This window comes from Chrysemys picta, chromosome 7 (assembly GCF_011386835.1).
Source record: "Chrysemys picta bellii isolate R12L10 chromosome 7, ASM1138683v2, whole genome shotgun sequence".
NCBI lineage: Eukaryota > Metazoa > Chordata > Testudines > Emydidae > Chrysemys > Chrysemys picta.
This window is the reverse complement of record NC_088797.1, coordinates 54,354,131-54,382,073: the sequence shown is the minus strand read 5'-3', so window position 1 is coordinate 54,382,073 and position 27,943 is coordinate 54,354,131. Positions and strand designations below refer to the sequence as shown.

The following is a 27,943-nucleotide window of genomic DNA, read 5'->3' as shown; positions in this document are numbered from 1 at the left end:
CAACCTAAACCTCCCCCATTGCAACGTGAAACGCTTACTCCTTGTTCTGTCATCTGCTACCACTGAGAACAGTCTAGATCCATCCTCTTTGGAATCCCCTTTCAGGTAGTAGAAAGCAGCTATAAAATCCTCCCCCTCCCCCCATTCTTCTCTTCTGCAGACTAAACAATCCCAGTTCCCTCAGTCTCTCCTCATAAGTAATGTGCTCCAGCCCCCTAATCATTTTTGTTGCCCTCCGCTGGACTCTTTCCAATTTTTCCACATCCTTCTTGTAGTGTGGGGCCCAAAACTGGACACACTACTCCAGATGAGGCCTCACCAATGTCGAATAGAGGGGAATGATCACATCCCTCAATCTGCTGGCAATGCCCCTTCTTATACAACTCAAAATGCCATTAGCCTTCTTGGCAAACAAGGGCACACTGTCGACTCATATCCAGCTTCTCATCCACTGTAACCCCTAGGTCCTCCTCTGCAGAACTGCTGCCTAGCCATTCGGTCCCTAGTCTGTAGCAGTGTATGGGATTCTTCCATCCTAAGTGCAGGACTCTGCACTTGTCCTTGCTGAACCTCATCAGATTTCTTTTGGCCCAATCCTCTAATTTGTCTAGTAGGACTAAGTGGACTTGTTGTTTTTGAATGCAGTTTTTTTTTTTTACATAATTCTACATTTGTAAGTTCAACTTTCATGATAAAGAGATTGCATTGCAATAATTATCTTAAGTGAATTGAAAAATACTATTGTTTTCTTACAGTGTAAATGTTTGTAATAAATAAAGTGAGCACTGTATACTTTGTATTCTGTCTTATAATTGAAATCAATATATTTGAAAATGTAGAAAACATCCAAAAATATTCAAATAAATGGTATTCTATTATTTAACAGCACAATCAATCACGATTAATTTTTTTAATCGCTTGACAGCCCTAATTTTTATTGATTGAAATTTTCACAGTTGCATGAAATTATGGGACGGGTTCAACAATAAGTATTTAGGGATAGTAGACATTGAAATTCAAAACATTAAATCTTTGTAACTGTTCAAAAAAAACAAATTGTCAACATCACGTCAAAACATACCAAGTAAATATCCTTCAATCACACTCTACGAAGTTTCCAGCTGCACTTCTTTTTTTACTTTGCCTAGCTGTGAATTTCTGTTATTATCAATGGAAATATTTTTTGAGTGGGTTTTTGGGTGTATAGACACTTACCGACATCTACCGGTAAAAATTGACTGTTCCAAACCTATGAGCAGGTGAGAGGAAGCATTTGTCCTGAGGCTTCCTTGTGATATCATGATGTGCATGGAGTAAGGAACGGGGCGTAGCTGCACCAGCCCAAAGGCACTACAGGCAGGGACGTCTAGGATGGATATTAGGAAAAACTATTTCACTAGGAGGGTGGTGAAGCACTGGAATGGGTTATCTAGGGAGGTGGTGGAATCTCTATCTTTAGAGGTTTTTAAGGCCCAGCTTGACAAAGCCCTGGCTGGAATGATTTAGTTGTGGTTGGTTCTGCTTTGAGCAGGGGGTTGGACTAGATGACTTCCTGAGGTCTAATCTTTAATCTAATCTCCTATGATTCTATGTCTAGCAAAGTTTTCAGTTTAAGCTCCCAGTGTCATCTTTTGAAAGTGTTTTATGTAGGTTTCCTTTGAGGATGAGGATTGAGAGGTCAGATACAATGATGGCTTTGTGAAAAGTATTCACCCACAAGTGATAGTGGTGGTTCTTTGAGTGCTTGCTCGTGTCCATTCCATGCTAGGTATGTGAGTGCCCATGTGCACTGTTGCCAAAGACTTTTTGCCTTAGTGGTATCCGTAGGGCTGGCTCTGGAGTGCCGCGCTCATGCACCAGTATATGAAGCAGCACTGGCTCTGTGCCCTCTCAGTTCCTTCTTATCACCCATGATGGTCACTGGAATGCCTCTCTCGCTCTCGCTCAGCAAGTGTGATAGTGGTCTCTTCAAACTGCTTCTGTATCCGAGGCCTGATCTACACTACAAATTTAGGTCAACATAAACTGCGTTAAGTCAATCTGATAATGTGTCTACACTATAGAGTCCCTTCCGCTGACCTAAGTGGTCTGTAAAGTCGACTTCTATACTTCACCTCCACGAGAGGAGTAGCACTTGATTCGACATCTACGGGTTGACATGGACATAGGGTAGACACTGTGTTGTTTCAGAGTAGCAGCCGTGTTAGTCTGTATCCGCAAAAAGAACAGGAGTACTTGTGGCACCTTAGAGACTAACAAATTACACTGTGTTGTGTAATTCGAATGAATTGGCCTCCGGGAGGTGTCCCACAGTGCTCCATGTGACTGCTCTGGAGAGCACTTTCAACTCCACTGCACGTTAGCCAGGTACACAGGAAAGAGCTGCTCCCCTGTTAAAGCCACGGGAACTTTTGAATTTTCATTTCCTGTTTGATCAGCGTGCAGAGCTCGCCAGCACAGCTGATCAGAGAGACTCAAGGCCGCAAAGGCACTCCAGCGTGGAGTACACTGGAGATGGTGGATCTTAGTGCTGTGTGGGAAGAAGAGTCTGTGCAGGCCGAGCTCTGATCCAGCAGAAGAAACGCTGACTCTATGCCAAGTTTGTGAGGGCATGGGGAGGAAAGGGCCACACCAGGGACACGCAGCAGTGCCATGTGAAAATGAAGGAGCTTTGGCAAGCATACCAGAAGACAAGGGAGGTGAACAGTTGTTCTGGTTCTGCCCCAGAGACATACTGCTTTTATGAGGAGCTGCATGCAATTCTCGGTGGCAACCCCACCACTACCCCAAAACACTCCATGGATACCTGCCAGGAGCCCTGGGCGACCTCGAGGAGGACCTTGATGATGATGATGATTGATGAGAATGTGAGGCAGGCAAGTAGAGGATCCATTCTCCCCGACAGCCAAGAACTGTTTTTAACCCAGGAGCCCATCCCTTCACAGGACCAGTTGGCGGTAGAGCGTGATGCTGGGGAAGGCACCTCTGGTGAGTACACGTTTCTAATCAAACTTTAGGTTACGTGCTATTATATTTTATGTTTAATCTGAACAAAAAAGTAGGTGTAGTGAGTATCGGTGGCCACTCTAGCTATGCAGCGTGCTTTCCAAAAAAGACTTTATGTGCATGGGGATGGCCCAGGAATCCTCCATGAAGATTCATAGATTCATAGACTTTAAGGTCAGAAGGGACTATTATGATCGTCTAGTCAGACCTCCTGCACAACACAGGCCACAGAATCTCACTCACCCACTCCTGTAATAAACTCCTAACCTATGTCTGAGCTATTCAAGTCCTCAAATCATGGTTTAAAGACTTCAAGGTGCAGAGAATTCTCCAGCAAGTGACCCGTGCCCCATGCTTCGGAGGAAGGTGAAAAACCCCCGGGGCCTCTGACAATCTGCCCTGGAGGAAAATTCCTTCTCGACCCCAAATATGGTGATCAGCTAAACCCTGAGGATGTGGGCAAGACTCACCAGCTAGACACTCAAGAAAGAATTCTCTGTAGTAACTTAGATCCCACCCCACCTAACATCCCATCACAGGCCATTGGGCATATTTACCGCTAATAGTCAAAGATCAATTAATTGCCAAAATTAGGCTATCCCATCATACCATCCCCTCCATAAACTTATCAAGCTTAGTCTTGAAGCCAGATATGTCGTTTGCCCCCACTGCTCCCCTTGGAAGGCTGTTCCAGAACTTCATTCCTCTGATGGTTAGATCTCTAGGAAGTATAAAGATTCCCTGCCGCAAGACCTGGGCCAGGAGTTCTGGTTTATTCTGGAGGAAGGCAGGTCTGTAGCCAGGGCTTCTCTCCAGATGGCATTGTTTGCAGCAGACTTGGCAGCCAGAGCCATGGCTATGGCTGTCTCGATGAGGCGGAGTTCGTGGCTGCAGTTCTCCGGCCTCTCTCTGGAGGTCCAATAGTCCATCCAGGTCCTCCCATTTGAGAGCAATGCTCTATTTTCAGAGCAAACGGATGGCAGCTGCACTGCCTGAAAGACTCCCATGCCATGCTCCATTTCCTGGGGCTTTACACACCACATGCCTCCAGGAAGTCATTTCTGCCTCTTCCACCACTGCCAAGATTCTCTGGCCCCTCAAGGCAAGGCTCCTATAGGAGAAGGGCCAGAGAGAAGGGTTTCAAACGCTGTCATCCCACTCGGTCATCCTCAGCCACCCAATCGGGCTCTGTGCGCCAATCAGAGGGCCCGAAACAGCACAGGCACTGACTTCCTCTGGGCCCCTGGGGTGCTCTACCTCCCACTCCACCCCAGGTTCTGCCGTCACCCACCCCCGTCCGCCCCCACCCCGCCTTCCTGCCCCTGCTTCACCCCCACTACACCTCTTCCCACCCAGTTCTGCCCCTCCCCTGAGCATGCCCCATCCCTGCTCCTCCCCCAGCACCTCCTTTACACCACAGAACAGGTGATTGTGGTGGGCAGGAGGCACTGCGAGGGAGGGAGAGTTGATCAGCGGGGCCACCAGCAGACGGGAGACACTGGGGGGAAGGAGGGAGTTGGCTCCCCCTGGAGCACCCACGGAGTTGGCACCTATGCAAGATAAGTATTTTGAGGGTGCGCCTGAGGACAATGCACCAAATTTATTGGATCCAGTCCCCCCATTTATTTTTCAATCGTTTGTTCCCCTTTTGTAGGTCATGGACCCAAATCACTTCGATCGGCTGGATGCTCAACACCATAAATTCTGGGTACACCCTTCAGTTTTCCTCCATCCCTGACTACCACCCGCTCCCTGTCCCTCTTGAGAGACTCTTCTCACAAGAAAGGCCTTGTCCAGGAGGTGGAAACCCTCTTAAAGGTGTTGACCATAGAGGAAGTCCCTCTAAACATGAGGGGAAAGGGGTTTTGTTCTCTGTATTTCCTAATCCCAAAGGCCAAAAGGGACCTCAGACCCATCCTAGACCTGTGTCACCTCAATAAATATCTCAAGAAGTTGAAGTTCTGCATGGTATCCCTGATCTCCATCATTCCCTCTCTGGATCTAGGAGACTGGTTTGCTGCCCTCAGTTTGAAGGACGCTTGTTTCCATATCTCCATTTTCCATGGACACAGAAAGTTTCTCTGATTTGTAGTGGGTCAACGCCACTATCAGTTCGTGGCTCTGCCTTTCGGCTGCTTACCTGAGGCATCGAGGGGTGCAGAGCTACCCTTACCTCGATGTTTGGCTAGTCAGAGGCAGGTTATGAGCTTAAGTGCAAGGTAGCCTCAACTTGGTGAGGTCAACCTGTCAGGATCTGGGTCTGCTTATAAGCTAACAGAAATCAACGCTGTCCCCAGTCAGCAGATAGAGTTTATAGGAGCAGTGCTTGATTCTGCCCAAGCCAGGGCCCTCCTGCCAGAGTCCAGGTTCTGAGTCACGTCAGACCTCATCTCCCATGTGAGAGCCCACCCACTCGCAACCGCCTGGGTATGCTTCAAGCTGCTGGGCCACATGGCAGCATTTACTTATGTGGTCCAGCATGTGTCTTAGACCCCTGCAGGCGTGGCTGGTTTCAGCCTACATGCCAGACAGACACGATTTGGACCGGGTGGTCGCAGTCCCATCACATATCCTGGCATCACTGAGGTGGTGGACGGAACCCCAATCGGTGTTGGAGGGGTTCCCCTTTGTGAACCCGTGTACCACAGCACCCTTGGTCTGTGCTGCGTTGGGCCTGGGATGTGGAGCCCACCTTGGCAACATCAGCACGTAAGGTTTCAGGTCACAGGAAGATCGTTCCCTGCATATAAATATCACAGAGCTCAAGGCGATTCAGCTGGCCTGCCAAGCTTTCCTCCCCTTTCTGGAGGGCAAGGTGGTCCGGATCCTAATGGACAATACCATGGCAATGTTCTACATCAACAGGCAAGGCAGAGCCTGCTCGTCAGGCATGTGCCAAGAGGCTCTCCGACTGTGGGACTGCTGCATCCAGCACACCATTCATCTCATGGCCTTGCACCGGCCAGGCATCAAGAATGCATTGGCATGTCTCCTCAGCGGGGCTTTCTCATCTCACCACGAGTGGTCTCTCCACCCAGAGGTGGCCAACCACATCTTCTAAAGGTGGGGGACTCCCCAGGTGGACCTGTCCAGACAGAACAGAAAATGTCTCTGACTCGAGAGAGGCTCCCTGTCAGACGCCTTCCTGTTCCCGTGATCAGGGTCCCTGATGTCTTCCCTCCAATACCACTGGTGCACAAAAACTTCCTGAAAATCAAGCGGGACAGGGCAAAAGTCATCCTGATAGCTCCAGCATGGCTGCCCCAACACTGGTTCGGCATGCTGTTAGAGCTCTCAATAGCAGCTCCATTAGAGCTCCCGTCACAGTCATTTCCAACGCCTGACTCTAGCATCCCTCCACCTGATGGCATGCTTGTTGCGTGGCTGAATGTGGAGGAACAGACGTGCTCGGCTCAAGTCCAACAGATCTTGATGAGCAGCAGAAAGGTAGCCCTGGTGCAGGCTATCTGGCCAAATGGAAACATTTTTCATGTTGGGCCACAGGCCAAAACCTGCCTGCTGACCAGACCTCCCTACAATCCATGCTAGACTATTTGTTGCATCTAAAGCACAAAGGTCTGACTCTTTCAGCAATCAGGGTCCACTTGGTGGCTATCTGAGCCTTTCATGGTCAGATTTCTGAAAGGTCTGGAGCAACTTTATCCTCGGGTTTGTGACCCTATCCTGCTTTGGGATCTGAACCTGGTGCTGTCAAGGCTCACTGGGCCTCCCTTCGAGCCATTAGCTTTGTGTTCCCTGCTGCTCCTCTCATGGAAGATAAGGATTAGCGCATTCACATCAGAACCCCCTATACGTTTTTCTACAAGGATAAGGTCCAGCTGCGGCCCCACCCAGCCTTCTTGCCGAAGGTGGCATCTGGGCCGACTCCGTGAGTGCTCCAGAGCTGGAGCACCCATGGGGAAAAAGTGGTGGGTGCTGAGACCCACCGGCAACCCCCCTAACCTTCTCTATCAGCTCCCCTCTTCCCCTCAGCGCCTCCTGCCTGCCGGCGGGCCCCACCAATCAGCGCTTCCCCCTCTCTCCCCACATCTCCCACCTGCAGCAATCAGCTGTTTCATGGTGTGCAGGAGGCTCGGGGGGGGGGGGGGAAGGGAGAGGAGCAAGGGCATGCTCAGGGAGAGGCTGGAACACTGCGGGAAGAGGCGGGGGGGGGTGGAGAGCAGGGGTGGGAAGAGGTAGAACGGGATGGGGCCTTGGGGGAAGGGGTGGGGCCTGGGGCAGAGCTAGGGTTGGGCACCCCCCAGCACATTGGAAAGTCATAGAATCCTAGAATATCAGGGTTGGAAGGGACCTCAGGAGGTCAAAGCAGGACCAATTCCCAACTAAATTATCCCAGCCAGGGCTTTGTCAAGCCTGACCTTAAAAACCTCTAAGGAAGGAGATTCCACCATCTCCCTAGGTAACCTGTTCCAGTGCTTCACCCCCTCCTAGTGAAAAAGTCGGCACCTGTGGAAGGTTGTGTGTCACTGTTCCACGATAATCAGGATATATTCCTGATGGTATTCTATCCAAAGCCTCATAAGCTACATACCCTGGATGTTAGAAGGGCACTGGCCTTCTGCCTTGAGAGAACAAAGCCTTTTGTAAGTCGACGCAGCTCTTTGTCACAGTGGCGGACAGGATGAAAGGCCTGCCAGTTTCTGTCCAGAGAATCTCCTTGTGTATATCCGCCTGCATCAAGTTCTGCTATGAGCAAGTAGGGGTGCCAGCTGTCATGACTGCCCCTTCTACCAGAGTGCAAGCTTCAGCAGCAGCTTTCCTCGCTCCGGAACCAATGGAGGACATCTGCAAAGCCGCAATCTGGTCTTTGGTCCACACCTTTGCATTCCATTTCGCCGTTACCCAGCAGGCCTTCAATGACGCCAGCTTCAGTAGACCAGTGTTGCAAGCCGCAAAACCGTGAATGCCAGGGATACTGCTTGTGAATCACATAATATGGAATCGACATGAGCAAGCACTCGAAGGAGAAAGAACGGTTTTCTATCTTCCATAACTATTGTTCTTCGAGATGTGTTGCTCATGGCCATTCCATGAACTGCCCTCTCTCCCAACTGTCAGAGTTGATGGTAAGAAGGAACTGTTTCGAAATGTCTGCCAAATGTCCTACCTTGGTCCTCAGTCATTCTTTGTTATCGCTGCATTGGCTTGAATGCCCTCACTTTGTTTACAATACAGCCACTATAATCCTCTTGATTCAAACAACTCCAAGGTTCCCTTGCTTACAGCATCCATAGGTACTTGGCTGGGCTCCCATAAGCTAGAAGTATAGCAATCTCTACTGGGCTCTGATAACCATGGCATGACAGGTATGGTACTTTTCTTTGACCCTCTTAAAATGTGCTGCTCAGTGAACTCTTTTGAAAAGGAACAGAACAAAGGGAAACAGGGTTTGCCAGCTCCTTCTCCAGTAACCTCAAGATCTGCTTGTAATCAGGAAATGTTTATCCTGGAATATAATGAGAGGAAAGGAAGGAGGGGGTGAGGAGGGAAGGAAGTGGATTCAAGTTAGTGACAGACATCTGGGAAAGCAAACTCACCAGAGAATATAGGATCCACTTGGTTTGGAAGCAGCTCATTTGTGCAAGTCCAGCGACCTTGCACAAGTGCTGCCCTTTGAATTGGGCCCTGATGAACATAGCGCATTTTGTCTACTGACAACTTGATCCCAAGCCTCTTTCAATGTATTTGATATTCACAAGACCACTCAAGTGAAAAATTTAAGAAATAGCAGCCTATGGATTATGTGCAAGCTATTTGTTTTTACTTTGTCCATTCATTTGCTGTCATTTGTTCATGCTTTTAGACCCAGAGACCCTGGGTTCAAATACCACAGATGAAGCACCGTCATTTGTGGCATGTGAGTGATCACTGAAGTCTCATGACATTGTTTCTGATTCCTGATTGGATGAGGCACTTTAAACAGGAGATTAATGAATGGCATCCAGTGCAATTTGTCGTTTTTGCTAATGGAACTCCAGTGATTAGCAAACATTTTCATGAATAAACCAGTCGATCTGACTCTTCATGAGAAATGAATAGCATGAATGACAAATGAGCTTACATGCTTGTTTATAAAAATACTGATGAGTTGCTTCTTGAATTATTCATCCTGGTCTTTTGAAGAGAGAGCTAGTTTTCATGGGTTTGCTACAGCCAATCTTTGTAAAACTACTAACACTTAACTCCTCATGGTTTGTGTTGCTTTGAGTGATTTTCATCCCTGGCATTTACAGCACCTTCTGTTACTGCTGCATTTAGTGTCTCCTCTGACCCCAGGTTCCCAGCACCGTCAAATGGGGAGTATACCTTGAACGGTGCAAGGACTGATTCCTCAGCAAGCTGCTAGAGATGAGCATCTCAGTGGCACTTGGGCGAGTGTGCAGCTGTGTATGAATGTTGGAATGAGCTTCTTGGCAAGGATTAATGTTAGCTGGCGTTGGTTTTGTTCCCCCACCCACTCAATGTAAACGGGTCAGTAGAGCAAGTTTTCCATGCTGTATGCAGGCAGTGAGGCTCCCACCACATCTTGTGTCCTAGAATGGATGGTTAGGGTTGAAAAGGGCCCATACAACGTACATCTCTGTATGGGTGTTCTTGCAGGATTCTGATGGTTTTAGCTTTGTTTCACTGCAGTAAGTGCTGGCCATGCAGCGGGGGGGAAGAATTCAAGTCAGGAGTCCACCAGCATGTTTGGAAAGTTGATCGTGTGTGCACGCACGTAAACATTACTACTTCCAACTTGGGACAACTTTTTCCTTTTTCAGGATGGAAACTACCAATAATCTTCCAACTACTAACAGGTGAGAAATTAAATCCTTATTTCCTTGTTAGAATACACCCACACACACACACCTGGTGGGTCATCTGTGGTAGTTGAACTCAGGGTCTCTGGATCTAAAAGCATGAACCTAGCTGCCTGACCCATAAAACTGTCTACATGGTCCACCTGCTAGAGAGGGAAAAAGACCCACACTGGGGTGTGTGTGTGTGTGTGAGAGAGAGAGAGAGAGATAATTTGATTTTCCTAGGTACTAAGCACCCACAATTCCAGCTGAGCCCAATGGGCATTGAGGATGCTCAGCACCTCTTTGAAATCATCTCATGCTTGTGCGTGAGTTGGGAAATCCCTTTGGCAGTATTTTAAATGAGTCAGTCATTTTGGCTTATTCTATTATATAGGTTAAAGGAAAACCTCTCGCTCGTGTGTTGAGCATTTTCAGGAGGAAACTCCTGGTCCTGCAGTGCCGAGAGAGACAGCACCAGCCTGAATCTAGACAATACTGTGAACTAATGTATTTTGTATCAGAGGGGTAGCCCTGTTAGTCTGGATCTGTAAAAAAGCAACAGAGTCCTGTGGCACCTTTTAGTAGACTAACAGATGTATTGGAGCATAAGCTTTCATGGGTGAATACCCACTTCATCAAATGCATGTATTTTGGATTAAATAAACATTGGCCTCTGTGGGCCAAATCCACCATTGTCATGAGTGGGTGCAATGCCATTGACTGCAGTGGCGCTGTAGCCACAGCCCTCATGCCAGTAGTGTATCTCCTGAGGCTTTCTGCAACCAGGTATCTTGGTGCTAAAGTATTGGCTGCAAATTCCCAAAGTCAAGTGGAGTCTGAATAATGGTGAAGGAGGGAAACCTCCCAGAAATGCAGCTCTCTGCTTTTTCTCTGCCTCTCCTACAGACAAGGAAGGGAGGTACGTCAAATCCTGGAGCTATAAAAGGAGGAATTCCCAGGAGATCCCAACCTTCCTACTCTGCTTCAGAAAGGAAGGTTTCAGAGTAGCAGCCGTGTTAGTCTGTATCCGCAAAAAGAACAGGAGTACTTGTGGCACCAAAAAACTTTTGAGTGATAATCAAGATAGCCCAGTACAGACAGTTTGATAAGAAGTGTGAGAATACTTACAAGGGGAGATAGATTCAATGTTTGTAATGGCTCAGCCATTTTTTTTCTCTTACCAACTCTGAGAGGCCAATTAAGTAAGACAACTCCCACCTGTTTATGCTCTCTGTATGTGTGTGTATATATATCTCCTCAATATATGTTCCATTCCATATGCATCCGAAGAAGTGGGCTGTAGTCCACGAAAGCTTATGCTCTAATAAATTTGTTAGTCTCTAAGGTGTCAGAAAGGAAGGTTAGCTAACCCTTCCTCACTGCCACAGGAAGATTTGAAGCAGAGCTCGGTGTGGCTCGGAAGCTAGGGTTGCCAACTTTCTGATTGCAGAAAACCGAACACTAGGGGGACCATAGTTCTCTATGCTGAATATGAGACACCTGGTAAAATTACTTGTATGCAAGCTAGTTCAATGGCAATCAATCAGAACTATGCAGTACAAACATTCAAATTAACATCAAGTTGACTGAGCCCAGTTAAAAAGAAATACTGCGTAGTTGGATTATTTTTATTTTACCTTATCTTTAAGGTTAACAGTGGGGGGGGGGCACAGCAGGACACACACGGAGAGAGGTGACATACACTCATATCCCTCTCTCACAGGGTGTGCGCGTGTGTGGCTGACCGACCCTCCCCTCCCCTCTCTGCCTGGTGCTCTCTGCCCTCCATGCCTGGCTGGGCCCTAGGGACGGATCCGCCTCTCCTGAGGCTTGCATCATGTTTTCCCAAGACAACATGTGTGGGGGCATGCAGGCTTGTATGCGTGTCACCCCGTCCCCCCCCCCCCCCCCATTTCTGCCAGGGTTCATACCAGAATGTGGCCAGCAGCCTTTCGGTTCTGCAGAAGGGAAGGGACAGGAGCTGCTTCCAGCTGCCGGGGAGGTGGGATGACCTGGCCTGTGTCTTTGCAAAGCTCATCTCTTCTCCCCCATCCGACCCTGGTGCTGGAAGCAGCTTGTCCCTTCCTGACCCCATCGGGTTGAAAGGCAGCTAACACCTCCAGGCTGCTACTGGTCCCTGACATAACCCAGCTGCAGCACAGGCAGGAAGGGGTTAAGCCCTAAGGATTAGGGTTGCCAACCTTCCAAGATTTCCCTGAAGTCTCTAGGAATTAAGGATTGTCATGTGATGAAACTGTTAGGTAAAAAGCAAGTCCTTACTCACCTCTCCAGCACCCGAGTTCGTGCGGAGTTGGTATGGGGCTCACAATCTGTCAGAGACCAGACACCAATTCGTTGATCAACGGGCTCACACTATCCTTAGCTTGAAAGGCTTCAGAGTAAGTGTGGCAAGTTTATTAGGGGTGAGCATCAATATTTATACACAGAAGTAAACAAAGTGATTAACAGATCATAATGGTCATGCATAATCAAACAAGATTCTACAGGATAAAACAGGTTAAAATGTAAATTCAAAAAGAGATAAGGGGAGATGGCTACTTAAGGGGAGGGGGGTGTCATGAGTAGGTCGCAGGTAAGAGCTTTGATTAAAAGTTCAGACAGAGACATCAAGTCTGGGTTAAGTTTAAGCTCATCAAAAGTTCAGACTCAACATTCCTCCATTTGTAGCTTTGGGATAACTATTTACCAAAAGCTACACCCCATTTTAAGGAGCCAAGGGCCGCTTGGCAATTTCAGCCTGGGCCAACTCGAAGAGAGTAAGGCCCTTGGCTGAAGTAGGAAAAGAATAAACTGACTTACATGAGTCTATGAGGGAGGGGACACACTGAATACAGCAACACAGTATTATAAGGATTACTATGGCCCCAACAATACCCACCAAGAGTTTTTTAACCCACCCAAATCCAGGCAGCCAATTCCATAAGGCTCCCCACCAATCATAAGGTGGCTGGCCAGAGGAGTAGTTCTTAGCTATTTCCCTTAGATGTTTGGTACGTTGAAAAGTGTCAGAGTAGGTGTCATTTACAAAAACACAGCATTCTTCATTTATGAGGGCGCAAGTTCCTCCCTGGGCTGCTAACATTATGTCTAAAGCCATTCGGTTTTGCAAAGCTAACTGGCGCAGCTGGGACATTTCCCCAGCCTGGTTCTCAAATAGGGTCGCAGTTTCATTGGTTAAAGATTCTAGTAGTCCCTGTAGACGGATGACACCACCCCTCAAGCTAATGAGACCAGCCCACCGCTGCCACGACAAACCATCACGGATATTAATATCTCTGAAGGTTTCACGGATGTTACGAACGTGGGGAAAATGAGGGGGAGTGAGGGAGATGCGAGAAGGCGGTGTTAGCCATGCCAAATAACATGACCCTGCCCAATCAGGGGAGAGAAAGTAATAAGCTTTGGGCCCGCACACCCAGTATGTTCCATACAATGCGTTTCGGGTATTCCATTTCTCAAAGTAGGAGGTAACCCACCACCCGTTGGACCACTGTTCCCCTGGTAACGCAGAGGGGTCGTTGTGCGAACTGCAGAGGCACAATTTGGTAGTGGTGTTTTCAAAGGGCAGTGTAGTACTGCTTGAGCAGTTGTAGAAGGCAATCGTATGTCCCTTAGCAATTAGTTGGACACCCTCGTGATCTGAGCAGGGCTTCTTAAAAGCTGACTCTGAAGGCTTGCCCACCCATGAAAAAGTTGGATCGGGGTGAGGGATCCACATATGGAATAAGTGGGATGCGCAAGGCTTGAAGCCAAGATTTTTACTAAAGGCGGTGCCATTAAAATACATGTTGCATTTACTTGTTCCCACAAAAGTTGACCCCTTTTCTTTAACAAAACACAGTGATCCTGTCTGATTGGTTACCCTGAGATATCTGTTAATTGGCACTCCTGTTTTGTCCCATGTAAGATTGTGTTGGACTGGATCTTTTACTCTAGCCGGTGGCATCCAAGTCATATTAGCAGTGGTCAGGGGAATGGGTGTGAAGGGGAGTCCCTGTTCTGCATTTACTGGAAATTGAGTACATACCCAGCAATTACTTCTATTTCCTAAAATACGAGTTTTAACCTCGTGGGAATATCTAATAAAAGCATTATCTTCATAAGCAGAAAATAAACTAAAAAGGCATAATAAAAAACATACAGTTGTCAGAATAAAAGGTCCTCTCATTTTTGCCGAGTCAATTTAAGTCTGATGTCTGAAAGAGGTAAGCTGGTCCACTGGTCGGAGGCAGTGTCCTCAGTGGTGGCAAGAGCTGCTGGTCCGTCACTGTGGTCCACTATGGCTGGCTTGACGTGGGAGTGGTGGATCCAGGATTTGCGTCCTTCCAGGAACACTGCAGTCTGGGTTGTTAAAAGAACCTGGTGGGGTCCAGTAAACCTCGGCTGGAGGGTGTCGCCACGAACGAACTTTTTGGCCCAGACGAAGTCCCCTGGTTGGAACGGGTGGATCTGTTCTTCCAGCGGCACGGTCTGGGAAAACTGCGAGGCTTTCCAAAGGGTACGGAGGCGAGCCTGTAAGGAGAGAAACTGGCACGCGGTCATATGATCCCCTCCCAATAGTGAAACATCAGCACGTGGTAGCGCCCCGCCTTTGAAAGGGGGGTGTCCCTAGAGCAGTTCAAAGGGGGATAATCCCAATACACGGGTTGGGCGAGTACGAAGGTGAAACAGGACCAAGGGAAGTACCTGAGGCCACTTTAACCCTGTTTCTTGACAGTATTTAGCCAATGTAAACTTAAGCTCCCTATTCATACGCTCAACTTTCCCGCTAGACTGGGGGTGGTAGGGTGTATGAAAGGAGTGTGAAATGCCCAGTCCTTGTTCTAAACGGCCAAGGACATGACCAGTAAAGTGAGGTCCGCGATCTGAGTCAAGCACGAGAGGGATGCCAAAACGGGGTACAATGTCTCTAAGGAGAATCTTCGCTACTGTGGCAGCAGTACAATTAGCAGTAGGAAAAGCTTCGACCCAGGAAGTCAGAGGGCAAACCAAAACAAGGAGGTGCTTTTTCCCAAAAGCCTTTGGCATATCTGCAAAGTCAATTTGAAGATGTTGAAATGGAGCAGCAGGCGGAGGTCTTCCACCCTTAATTTTTTTAAGAGGCGGAGCAGGTCCATTACGCTGACATGTGCTGCATGCTTTCACTATTGACAGGCAGTAGGGTTGAATGCCTGGAGCATACCAAAAGCGAGCGATGGTGTCCACAAGGGCGTGCGTGCCGTAGTGACCCCCCTTATCATGGTGCCAGCGAACTGCCACGGGGTATGTGGAGCGAGGGAGGCAGGCTCGGCCATCCGGCATAAGCCAGGTCCCTTTGACTAGAGTGGCTCCGAGGCTCTCCCACGACTGTAGTTCAGCAGCGGGTACTGGTATGGGGTACGGTGGAGTAAAGGAGGAGGCTGCAATAGCCAACATGGGCATGGCTAAGGGTAAGACGGCAGCCGTCTTGGCGGAGGCGTCAGCCAGGGCATTCCCACGGGTGACGGGGCTATCATCTTTAGTATGGGCCCGGCAGTGAACTACAGCCAGGACCGAGGGTTCTTGGAGGGCGTCCAAAAGCTTGTGGATGAGGGGGAGGTGCTGAATGGGTTTACTGGCAGCTGTCTGGAAACCTCGAAACTTCCAGAGGTGGATGTGACAATGCACAACTCCAAAAGCATACTTGCTATCAGTAAAAATGGTAACGGTCTTACCAGCGGCCAACTGGCAAGCTCGGGCCAGGGCATAGAGTTCGGCGGCTTGGGCTCCCCAGTTGCCTGGCAGTGAGGCGGCCTCTTGAATGTCCTATTCAGAGGTGACTGCATAACCGGTGAAACGCTTGCCATCAACATAGAAGGAGCTTCCGTCCGAGAAGAGGATGCAATCAGGGTTGTCCAGTGGCACGTCAAACAGGTTGACCCTTATCTGTAAGATGCTATAAACTACTTCCACACAGTCGTGCTGATCCTGGAGGACTGGCAGGTCAGGAAGCAAGGTAGCTGGATTAAGGGGCCCACACCTTTCAAAAATTAGGTTAGTGTCTTCTAAGAGTTCGGCCTCTAGCTGTTGCTGACGATGGGCCGAAAAGACTTGGGTTGTGCCCCTACGCAGAAGGGCTGACAAGGCATGAGAGGTCCAAACCGTGGTAAAATGACCCAGGGTCAGGCTCTTTGCCTTTGTGATCAGCAGGGCAGCTGCTGCCAGAGTCCGGGTGCAGGATGGGGTTCCCTGAGCGACAGGGTCGATCTGCTGAGAGTAAAAAGCAAGCGGGAAATGGTGGGGCCCGCTCAGCTGGGTAAGGACGCCACTAGCAATTCCGCCCCTCTCGTGGACAAAAAGGTGAAAGGGTTTGCTGTAATTGGGGGGGCGGAGAGACATGGAGGAGGCCACACTGTCCTTGAGTAACTGAAAGGCTTGGATTGTGTCCGGGGACCACTGCAAAGGGTCAGGAGCAAGGTTAGCAGTGAGTCGGTGGAGCGGTTTGCTTAACTCCCCGCAGGACGGTAACCAGGGGCGACAGAAGCCAATTAATCCTAAGAAACCTCGAAGTTGTTTCTTGGTGTTTGGCAGAGGGCAGTTTTGGATAGTCTTTATGCGGACTGGGTCCATTTGTCTTCCCTCTGGGGTTAACAGGAAGCCCAGATATCGGACCTTCTGTGAGACCCACTGAATCTTGTTAGGGTCTACCTTGTGGCCTCTGGTGTGTAGGTATAATAAAAGTGCCTTACCATTGATGCGGAGGGCAGCTTCTTCGCGATTACCTAATAGGATGTCATCTACGTATAGGACTAACATGGATCCCTGCGGACTGGTGAAGCCTTCCAAGTCGTGGCGGAGGCATTGGCTGAAAATCGTGGGGCTGTCTCTGTAGCCTTGAGGAAGTCGTTGCCAGACATAACTTTGTCCCTCCCAGGTGAAACCAAAGAGATACTGAGAGTCTGGGTGCACAGGAATGCTGAAAAAGGCTGATTTTAAGTCAATAACAGTGAACCACTCAGCATCCCAGGGGATTTGGCTGATGATAGTAGCTGGATCAGGAACTACTGCATGAAGAGGGACCACATACTGATTAACAACCCGTAGATCCTGTACAAAGCGCCAACGAAGAGGGTCTCCATCCTTTTTAGGAGGCTTTTTGACAGGCAGTATAGGGGTGTTACAGGGGGTGCGCTGAGGGCGGACTAGCTTTTGTGCAATGAATCCCTCGATAATGGGGCGGATGCCCTCCCGGGCTTCCAGCGACAGGGGGGTTGAGGGACTGACGCGGGGGGGGGGGGTTAAGGAGGGCTTCACTTGAATCCTTACTGGCTCTGCTGAAAGGAGCAGGCCAACATCAGTGTCAGAAATTCCCCAGAGGGTTAAAGGCAAGTCAGTGAGATCAGGGGAGAGAGAGGGGGGAGGTTTCCCAATTACCCTGAGTTGGGGCCGAATTTCCTAACACTGTCATCAATAATCCTACCCCTTCAGGAGTGCAGGTTAAAGTAGCCTCAATCTTACAGAGTAAATCCCGGCCCATCAAAGGGATCGGACAAGCTGGGGAAAAAAGAAAACGGTGAGAAAAACATTTATCAGCATAAATAACATTTAGAGGCAAAGTGAGTCCCAGAGACTGTGGGTTGCCCTCCACCCCAGTTGCAGTTTTAACCTCAGAGGACAGCCAGGGAGAGGGGGCATGATTTAAAAGAGAGAAAGTAGCTCCAGTATCAATGAGGAAGGAGACAGGCAGTCCCTGGACTGAAAGGGTTAGATGAGGCTCTTTGCTGGGAGGGGAGAAAGTGAGGAAGGAGCCAGCTAAAGACATTAAGGAAATAAGACCATCACATTGTTTGCCTTCGCCCCCGGGGTACCGTCATTGAGGAGGCTGAGTTTGCTGCAGCTGCTGCTGTTGCCCGTAGTTGATCCAGGCCTGGGGAACGGGCTGAGCTGGTGGTGCAGGGGTGTATTCGTCCCTGGTGTCTGCGGATGCAACCAGACCCTCTGGGCGTCCCCAGGGGCATTCACGTTTAAAGTGACTGGGCTGTCCGCACTGAAAACAATTTCCTGGTGGCTGGGGTTGCCAGGACCCTCTTCCCCGAGCACCCTGAAATCCCCTGCCACGGCCACGGCCACTGCCTCGAACACCGCTGTGAAAAGCTAAAGCCATCAACTTATATTCTTCCTTTTTCTCTTTCTTTTTACTACTTTCCCTTTCTTTCTCCCATGCAAAATCAGCTACGTCCAACACTGAAGTGACTGACTCACCTCCCCAACCAGGGCGAAACTTTAAGAAATAATCCCTTACAGGGGGCACTGACTGATTCACAAAAAACGAAATAAGAGTAGGGTGGTCTGCTTCTCTCTCAGGATCCATCTGAGTGAACATTCGGGCCCCCTCCAATAGCCTCGACCAGAACTTTCTGGGTGGCTCATCAGATTCCTGCCGAATCTGCATGAACTTAACCTGATTAGGCGAGCGGTGAGCCATTTCTTTGAGTCTCTCTAACAATCGCTCTCGATCTGTTTGCAGCTGGCTGACTCCAGTCTAGGGGATTCCAGCCAGCGGTTTGATCCCGCCTATCCATCCAAGTAGTATTAACCGCATCGCTATCCCCCCATGTCCTTTCTGCCATCCACAATCTACTACGTTCCTCTCCGGTCAAAACTCTACTTAACAACTGATCTACATCCGTATAAGTAGGATTATGACTTGAAAACAATCTTTCTAAAAGTTCTGTGATCTTTCAGGGATTTTCCTCAAAGGACCCTGACAACCGTCCCCACTCTTTCAAGTCCCATTCTAGCCATCCTTTATATTCCACAATATTAGTATGTTGTAACTGGCCATTATTGCCCACAAAAGGTTGGTCGTGCACCTATAAAGGCATTTCTCTACTTTCACCTTTATCACTCACAAAAGGTTTGGCGGAGGCAGCCTCTGGGCTATCCTCAGGGGAGGGGTATGCAACCTGCTGCATCTGCTTGATCTTTTGCCTAGTAATTACTCCTCCCGAGGTGTGCCCTTCCATTTCCCCCTTATCCCTCTGCAGAGATTCCGACCTGGAGTCCTGCAGATTCCCCTCTGTGCCCTGGAGAGAGTCCCCCTGCGGAGGAATAGGGGCAGGTGCAGTGGGGACCAACTGACGAGTCAAAACACGCCGTGGTTTACACCCTTCATCGAAATAATATGGAGGGGGTTCACTCTCGGGAGAATACCTGACTGCCATAATTTTTAAAGATTTCCACAGCTCTGCTGCTGTGTCCCAACAAAACCAGTAACATAACTGTCCCGGATGGTCTTTTTCGATCTGGCTCCTTACTCCTCTTAAGGCAGCCTGTTCGAAAGAGCCATACGAAGGCCACCTCATCTCCGGGTCGGCCAATACCGCGGTATACCCAGTCCAATTTCTTACACACAGTGTGTACAACTTCCTCCTAGACATTCCTGTCTGTACTGGGAGTTTCCCTTCGTTCCATAACTTATTTACAATCCCCAACGGACTCTCAAGAGGCACGCTAGTCCCTTGACCCATGGTGTCTGACAGGAGCCCTCCAACTGGCGTTTACCCTGCTGTCCAGTACACGACCCCTCAATATTGAATTGGCTGGGAGAAATCTCCCGTGGCGCCTGCCAATTCGTATATGAGTGGTCTGACCACTGGACAGAGGCACCGCACCAGAAGGAAATCCCGGACGAGCCCCCAAATTGTTAGGTAAAAAGCAAGTCCTTACTCACCTCTCCAGCACCCGAGTTCGTGCGGAGTTGGTATGGGGCTCACAATCTGTCAGAGACCAGACACCAATTCGTTGATCAACGGGCTCACACTATCCTTAGCTTGAAAGGCTTCAGAGTAAGTGTGGCAAGTTTATTAGGGGTGAGCATCAATATTTATACACAGAAGTAAACAAAGTGATTAACAGATCATAATGGTCATGCATAATCAAACAAGATTCTACAGGATAAAACAGGTTAAAATGTAAATTCAAAAAGAGATAAGGGGAGATGGCTACTTAAGGGGAGGGGGGGTGTCATGAGTAGTTCGCAGGTCAGAGCTTTGATTAAAAGTTCAGACAGAGACATCAAGTCTGGGTTAAGTTTAAGCTCATCAAAAGTTCAGACTCAACAAAACCTCCAGGAATACAACCAAAATTGGCAACCCTACTAAGGGTGCATCGTGCACAAGGGCCCAGGGAACCTGACTGCAGGGGCTTTAGCAAACCTGGCAAGAAAGGTGGCACAGGAGGGGAGGGTGCCTAGGGGATGGAGCAGTCCTATGCTTGCTGGGGGCAGGATGCAGGGTGGGATGGGGGAGTGGGGAGTGAAGAGCGTGCTAAGCCCATGCCCCGGGTGCTGCTGTGGATCTTGTAGGTATAGGGAGTGAACAGGCTGGAAATTGCTTCCCCCCTCCTCCTCCTCACCCCGCTGCTCCAGAGTTTAGCTGAGGGGTGGAGAGGCTTCCCCATGCCAGTGCTGTGTGGGGCTTGGCTCCTCCTGGCTAGTACCCCGGGCTGGAGGCTCTTGGGCTTTCCCAAGTGCTGTCCAGAAATGGGATGGAGCCCTAGTGGCCAAGGCCGGCACGCAGAGGGGGCTGGGCTGATGGACCAGCAGGGGAATGGCTGGCTCCACGTGCTGCATCTTCGCCCTGCCACCTGCCTTGCACATCCACCCCTATTGTTGGTCACTCGACCCCCAGCCCCTCACCGCTGGTGGGCTGGTGAGCAGGGATCCGGCTAGCAGCAGGATCCACCAGTACTGATGTGGGGAGACAAAAAATATAGGCCAATTTGCCTGTTTTTAAGAAAAATTTGGAACACCTGCAGGTGGGCTTAAATATGGGACTGTCCCTTTAAAAATGGGACATCTGGTCTCCCTACTGAACATCCTTGCCCTGCTCCTCCCCTTCTCTTAGGCCCTGCCCCCTGCTCACTCTCCCCCACCCTCACTCACTTGCTCATTTTCACTGGGCTGGGGCAGAGGATTGAGGTGGGGGGGGGGTGAGAGTTCTGGCTGGGGGTGCAGGCTCTGGGGTGGGCATGAGGGGTGTGCGCTGGGGCTGAGGAGTTCAGGGCGCGGGGGGGGGGGGGGGGGGTTGAAGCAGCACTCATTTCCCTCCATCCTGTATGGTGCTGCTGTGCGCATTGCAATCTTCCTGGTGCCTGCTTTATCAGCAGTGCCTGAACCCCTGCCTCGCTGCTGCATCTGGTTTTGTATTTTCTTTCTATAAAGACGTTGCAGGACAGGGCTGGCTGTTCTGCTTCACGCTAACAACGCCCACTGGTCTAGGGCTTTGAAAGAAGCCTATGGGGTGCAGAAAATCATTAAATCTTTTCTTACTGTAGTATTGACTGCTACAAATCACCTCATTCTAGATAACCTTTTTGGGCTTTTCCTGCATTACTGTCAGACTGGAATAGAGTGAAACTAAAACATGCATGGCATTTCCCCTCCCCCATCACTCAACCCTCAATATAAACAGTCAAACTCCTCATTGTGATGCTTCATGCACCAGACTGGTCAGTTCAAAACCTTTGTAGCGTGGGGCTTGAACTGCTGTAGGTGTCAGTTACATCAGTGGTTTTCAAACTTTTCTGGTGACACAACTGAAGAAAATTGTTGATGCCCGCAATCCAATGGAACTGGGGATGAGGGGTTTGGGGTGCAGGAGGGGCTCAGGGCTGGGGCAGGGATTGGGGCCCAGGGTTGGGTTGTGGGCACAGCAGGGGTGCTAAGGCAGGTGGGAAACAGCTTATGGGAGGGTGGAGCCAGTGCCTTACAATCCATGACCCAGTACTGGGTCGTGACCCCCAGTTTGAAAACCACTGAGTTACATAGGGAAGAAATATATCACTATGGGAACAGGGTATCCAAGTTGGTCCCAATATTGCTGGGACGGAATGCACTGGATTTTGTGATGCAGTACAACATATTTTTTGAAGTTGTATTCTCTCTAGTCTCATTTTCCAAATTCCTCCTAAGTGCAGCAACCGGCTCCTGGAGCTTGTCAACAAAATATGTCAGCTCAGATCTAAAAGCATCCCACTTTGAAAGTTAAAAATAATGTAAGTACTGGGTAAAAAGAGACGGCAGTAGTTTGTATGCAGTCCAGCTCTCTGCAAAGCTCAAAACAAGGACTGCCTTATGGGTCCTGCATAGCACAACAGTGACCACACGCTGTGCATTTAACAAATAAATGACTAGATTTGCTTCCCCACTTGGAGAATTTTCTTATAGTGGGTGTTGTCCACTGCTTCTGCCCTCTTCTGGATTAAAGTGGATCTGCAGTGGAGTTTAGCAAAAGATTCTGCTAGTGCTGTGGTGTTAGTCTCTAAGGCTTGGTCTACACTACCCCCCCTAATTCGAACTAAGGTACGCAACTTCAGCTACGTGAATAACGTAGCTGAAGTTCGAAGTACCTTAGTTCGAATTAGTTCAAACTTACCTTGGTCCACACTCGGCAGGCAGGCTCCCCCGTCGACTCCGCGGTACTCCTCTCGGCGAGCTGGAGTACCGCAGTCGACGGCGAGCACTTCCGGGTTCGACTTATCGCGTCCAGACTAGACGCGATAAGTCGAACCCAGAAGTTCGATTTCCAGCCGTCGAACTTGCGGGTAAGTGTAGCCAAGGCCTAAGGTGCCACAAGCCCTCCTCATTGTTTTTGCTAGTGTAGCACTTTAACCAACTTTATTCAAACTGATGCAAACCCTTAAATCAGTGGTATTTGACATACATTTAGGAAATCAGTGCCACTAGGTACTTTTGAAACTCTGTCAGTCTTTGTTATAACACTTCATTAATTCTTAAGCCATTCAGGACATACAGAACTTGACTTCCCCTGTTAAAATCAAACAGAAAAGCTGTAAACTTAATTCTGGTGTAAGCAGTTTAATTACACTACTACAGTTCAAGTATTGCTAGCTTCTGGCACAGTTCTTCCAGTGTGGGTAGCACTCAAATAGAGCAGTTTAAAATGGCTCCAGTTTGAACATGCTATATATTTGTACTGAAAATGTGTTATTACACAATGGGAGACAGAGCTTTTGACTAGTAGTGTAACATTGTATTTAAAAGCTAACTGGTCCCTGAAATGCATGTCCCAATTCATACCTCCTGGGGCATACTAACCTGACTACAGACTGAAAGTGATAACCTTTCACCAGTTTACATGGCCTAAATTAAGAGTTCTTTGGTACTCTGAAGGAGAGAGGGGTTGTGTGTTTTTTTAAGCATAGATCCTGAAATACCAGTCTGTGGCAAATTCCATGCTTGGGGCATGTAGTCTCAGGTGATTGCTTTAGCCCAGTACCTTAAGAATATGGAAAAGTTACACATGGAAGTTGCATATCATAGAGTATCAGGGTTGGAAGGGACCTCAGGAGGTCATCTAGTCCAAGTCCCTGCTCAAAGCAGGACCAATTCCCAACTAAGTCATCCCAGCCAGGGCTTTGTCAAGCCTGATCTTAAAAACCTCTAAGGAAGGAGATTCCACCACCTCCTTAGGTAACCCACTCCAGTGCTTCACCACCCTCCTCGTGAAAAAGTTTTTCCTAATATCTAACCTAAACCTCCCCAACTGCAACTTGGGCACTCTACTTGAAACCGACTGCCAACTAGACATGGAGCCGTTGATCACTACCCATTGAGCCCGATGATCTAGCCAGCTTTCTATCCCCCTTATAGTCCATTCATCCAGCCCATACCCTTGCTGGCAAGAATACTGTGGGAAACTGTATCAAAAGCTTTGCTAAAGACAAGGAATAACACATCCACTGCTTTCCCCTCATCCCCAAACCCAGTTATTTCCTCATAGAAGGCAATTAGGATAGTCAGGCCTGACTTGCCCTTGGTGAATCCATGCTGACTGTTCCTGATCACTTTCCTCTCCTCTAAGTGCTTCAGAATTGATTCCTTGAGGACCTGCTCCATGATTTTTCCAGGGACTGAGGTGAAGCTGACTGGCCTGTAGTTCCCCAGATCCTCCTCCCTCCCTTTTTTAAAGATGGGCACTACATTAGCCTTTTTCCAGTCATCTGGGACCTCCCCTGATCACCATGAGTTTTCAAAGAGAATGGCCAACAGCTCTGCACTCACATCCGCCAACTCCTTTAGCACCCTCGGGTGCAGAGCATCCAGCCCCATGGCCTTGTGCTTGTCCAGTTTTTCTAAATATTATACATAAACCACTGAAAAGTATTTAGCTTTGATCATTTTCCCTAGTTTCACCTGCAAGGGACCTTTCACAGATCAGAAAGAGGCATAATTAAACAAGATATTCTTACACTGAAAGCTGCCCCGCCCCCAATAAAATCACATGACAAAATGGACAAATTTATTAGCAAAATATTTTGCAAAATTTAAAACTGAAGTTACACGATTGTTTGTAAACAAATGTACCAGACACTCTTCCCTTTCCCAATAAAATCATAAATGACACATTAGGTCAAATTAGACAGAAAAATAAAAAAAAATTCACAAAACTTCCACAGGAAGATTTTGTACAAACCTGGCAGTGTGTCACTGGAGCACAAAAGCTACCTAAACATCTGAAACATGTTCATTTTCGTAATTCTTCATGTGAGGTTCACAAGTATGAAATTTTTAGGTATGCTACATCATCATGAAGTATGCTACCTGACGTGTTGTACAACTCACTGAAAAGTAAAAAAGATTTGAACCAGGCTGGGGGGGAAATCAGCATAATCAAGAGTCACTATATGTAAATGAGGGCCTTACAAGCTCTGCTGTTAGTCCCAAGAAGTTTGGGCTGTACTTTAAGAAGCCAGTCACGCTTCAAAATACACATTCTGCACTGGAGTCTTCAGAATCTTCTAGGACCTTGAACACTCCCACTTTTTCTTTTTCAGCTGATTCAGACTTTTTCATTTGGTCTAAGAGAAAAACAAACAAAAGTAAAGGTTAAACAAAATTGTGTATAGTCTTACATTGGAAGTAGAACAGTGCAGAGAAAGAAGCTTGTTCCTCCTACTAGCAGATGCTGAATGAAATATACAACATGCTGAGTGTTAGTTGTCAATAGAATTGGGTAGGAAATGGTTACCCCATCCCAAATCAGGAGGAAAAACAACAAAATCTGAGACTTTTTTGGTTGAGGTCAATTGCAACATTTCATTTCAATAATTTCAAATTTTTTTTTTAATGAAGGTTAAACAAGAAATACTATAATTAGCTCGTGTTTCAAAACAAAAAGCTGTTTCAAGTCCCCCCCACAAATGTTTTTAAAATGTCCTGTTTTGACAATTTTAAAGATTTTCGAAACAGGAAATTCATCAAAACAACCCTTCATTTCCCAGGAACAATTTCAGTTTTGATGAATTGGCATTTTCAGACCAAAAAAGTTGTTAAACTTCCTGACCAGCTCTAGTTGTCAATGTAGTAGTAGACAATGGTACTTCACATACATCCATTTTGTTTGAACAGAACACTGACACAAAATTTGATTAGAAATTTCTGTGGGGACCCTGCTCTTGGACAAATAAAGGCATTGGCAATTCTCCTCAGCCTTTACATATAAAATATAAGGGAAAAATTCTACACATGTTACTGTCAAATAGGAAAAGAGGACCAAATTAGTTTTACTTACCAATAAGATCACTTCTATCCAGCAGTAACTCTAGATCTTTGTCACTGATTACTTTCTCTCTGGATCCTTTAACCTCTCTATAGAAATAAGAGTATCTTAGTCTAAACACTGCAGTTCTCAACATTTTTCCACCCAAGGACACCGCTTTTCCATACCAGAATCCCACAGGACCTCCCCTCCCATATAGCAGAGACCCACAACCCATTTAGCAATATCGGAAGGGTAGGGCTGTTAAGATCCTCAGACACTTATTTGCATCTCCCAGGACTAACAAAATGTGGAAGTTAACATACCTTTCGTAGTCCCTGGATTTCAGTAATTCCATTAATTCCTTAGGATCCAAGCAGCCCTTTGTTTGGATTAACCCAGATTTACCACCTTTAAACTGATCTATAAAAAGAGAAGCCTTTCTTGAATATAAAGGCTACCAAATTACCAATGAATTCTATAAACTGACATCTAATGTATGCTGTTAACCCAACAGAGAAAGAGAGAAAAACTATTCTTGGATATATTGCCTAAACATATACCAAACATGCCCTAAATTGTGATGACTAAATTAAATAGTGAAAGTCAGAGCTGCATGAAAGGTTTTCATGTAGGCCTTTACTTTCTAATTGTGGCACGCAAAAAAAAAAAAAAAAAAAAGTTGCAAAACACTGATTTGACATGCGCCCACACAGTGGAAAAGCTATTAGTTCTACTTACAGTAAAAACATTGCAAATAAAGTTAGATGGTAGATGCCGAAGTGTGTCCAGTTTGCAATGTTGCTGATTGAAAAAAGTGAGGCGTATTATCACTACAAGATAGAGAATAAATGAAAGATATCCTGCCCATTTTATTGGGGTGTATGTCTCTCAATCGGTGAATTAGCTATAACCGTTTTGATTAACATTTTTAAAACAAGCACATTTCTTCAGATGAGAACATCCAGACACTTTTTTATACCCAAATCTAGATGTTTTCCAATTCGGATCTGAGTGTGGGAACAGAAGAGAAGTCTTCCAGACAATAGTATGTACTGGTGTTGTAAAAACAAGAGAGATAGGGGTTCAGTCAAAGTATGACTAAAGATGAGACCTGGAAGGTTTAATGAAAGAGGTGTCATTTGGATCAGTTATGTCTATCAAGAAATGGTATAAGATTACTTCTAATTGGCCAAGGACAACACAACACACGCCCAGAAGGCCTCGCAGCTTTCTGTTATCATTGGACTCACCCAACCTTGCCTGAACTTTTGTTACATTTACTGAAGCATCTGCCCATCCTTGTCTCCCCCATTATGCACCTCTTTCTTTCCTCAGTCATGTCTAAGATCTTGCTTTCAAACCCCACCACGCACCCCACTAAGTTTTTGTTAATTCTCCCTGTAGTAGTGCTTTAGTACTTAACATATGTTACAGGTTAACAATGTACTTCTCAGATGTAGAAAAAGTTGCATGAAATACTGAGAAACAGTATGTAATCATTTTAAAGAGACACGATCAATGTATATACACAGTGTGCAGAAATAAGTTTGCATGTATAACTTTACTTTGAGATTTCCTGACTTGAGATCTTAACCATAATCTTTGCATGCAGCTTTTTTAAAGGTGATGTTTCCTATGGGTTTTTTATTATATATAAATATAAAAGATAAAACAAAATGCATCAAGATCTGAAAGCTCTGCTGATTTGTAACCAATTCCAAATCTGGAGCTACTTCTATTTTACCAGCCCTCTGTAACCACTTCCAACGTGACTGTTGACAGGAGGAGTCCTGGAAGAGACCACTGATTAAAATCTAGTACTTAGTTATAGAGAAGAACAAGGTTTAGCAAATAATTAATGAGAAGAAAAACATTTGCATTAATGCAATAGGTCAGATTGCTCGATTAACATATCCCATGCCATGTGTCTCTTCTCCTTTAGTAAAGGACTTTACATTTATTAGTCCCAATCCCTCCTACTCCCTTGCTGCCTGAAGCCCTCATGTCTCTTATCTTGGTAGGTCATTTTACAGTTTTTCCTTTGTTTGCACTACTCCTCCCATTTTAGTTTATCTGCAAATTGGATCAGTTGCATTTATACCAAAGAAATTCCTGAGAGAGATGCTTTTTCTCATATTTTAATAGGTCATAAAAGCCAAGAAATTTGCTGGCAGATACTAGACCTGTAACTGGGGCAGGTTGAGAGGGGTAGCCGCCCAAGTGCAAAACCACGGGGACAGAAATATAGGGCAGTGTGGGTAGGGGATGTGGGGATCACTATGACGAGCGCCTACCACAGTTTGGTGGGAGCCACCCGGCCCACTCTTGCCTCTCCCCCGAAGGAGTCCAGCCCCTGTCCGCAGAGCCCAGCTGCCATGAGATGCTCTCTGAGGCACTCACCCCACCACTACCCTGCCCAGAGGAACGCAAGGGCAGTAGCGAGCAAGTGCCTTTGGGGAGAGGCAAGAGCAGGCTGGGTGGCTCCCACCAGCTTCCAAGCAACCAGAAGGCAACGGTTTTCAAATTGTGGGGGGCGCTCTTCATAGTTTGAAAACTTCCGTGCTAAATGGAAGTCAGAAATCTATG

The 27,943-nt window shown here is 47.4% G+C and overlaps 1 protein-coding gene across 4 annotated transcripts in view; it reads right to left on the bottom strand.

The window, feature by feature from the left end:
• Positions 1-24,102: 24,102 nt before the first annotated feature.
• HELLS (helicase, lymphoid specific) overlaps positions 24,103-27,943 on the bottom strand; it is a 53,978-nt gene continuing 50,137 nt past the window's right edge. For all 4 annotated transcript variants that reach the window (XM_005285632.5, XM_065553270.1, XM_065553268.1 and 1 more), the window contains 3 exons: positions 25,681-25,777; positions 25,388-25,464; positions 24,103-24,674 (listed from right to left, as the gene is read on the bottom strand). In XM_005285632.5, the coding sequence (XP_005285689.1) occupies positions 24,577-24,674; positions 25,388-25,464; positions 25,681-25,777 (272 nt within the window). In that variant the 3' untranslated portion in view covers positions 24,103-24,576. The remainder of the gene's footprint in view (positions 24,675-25,387; positions 25,465-25,680; positions 25,778-27,943) is intronic.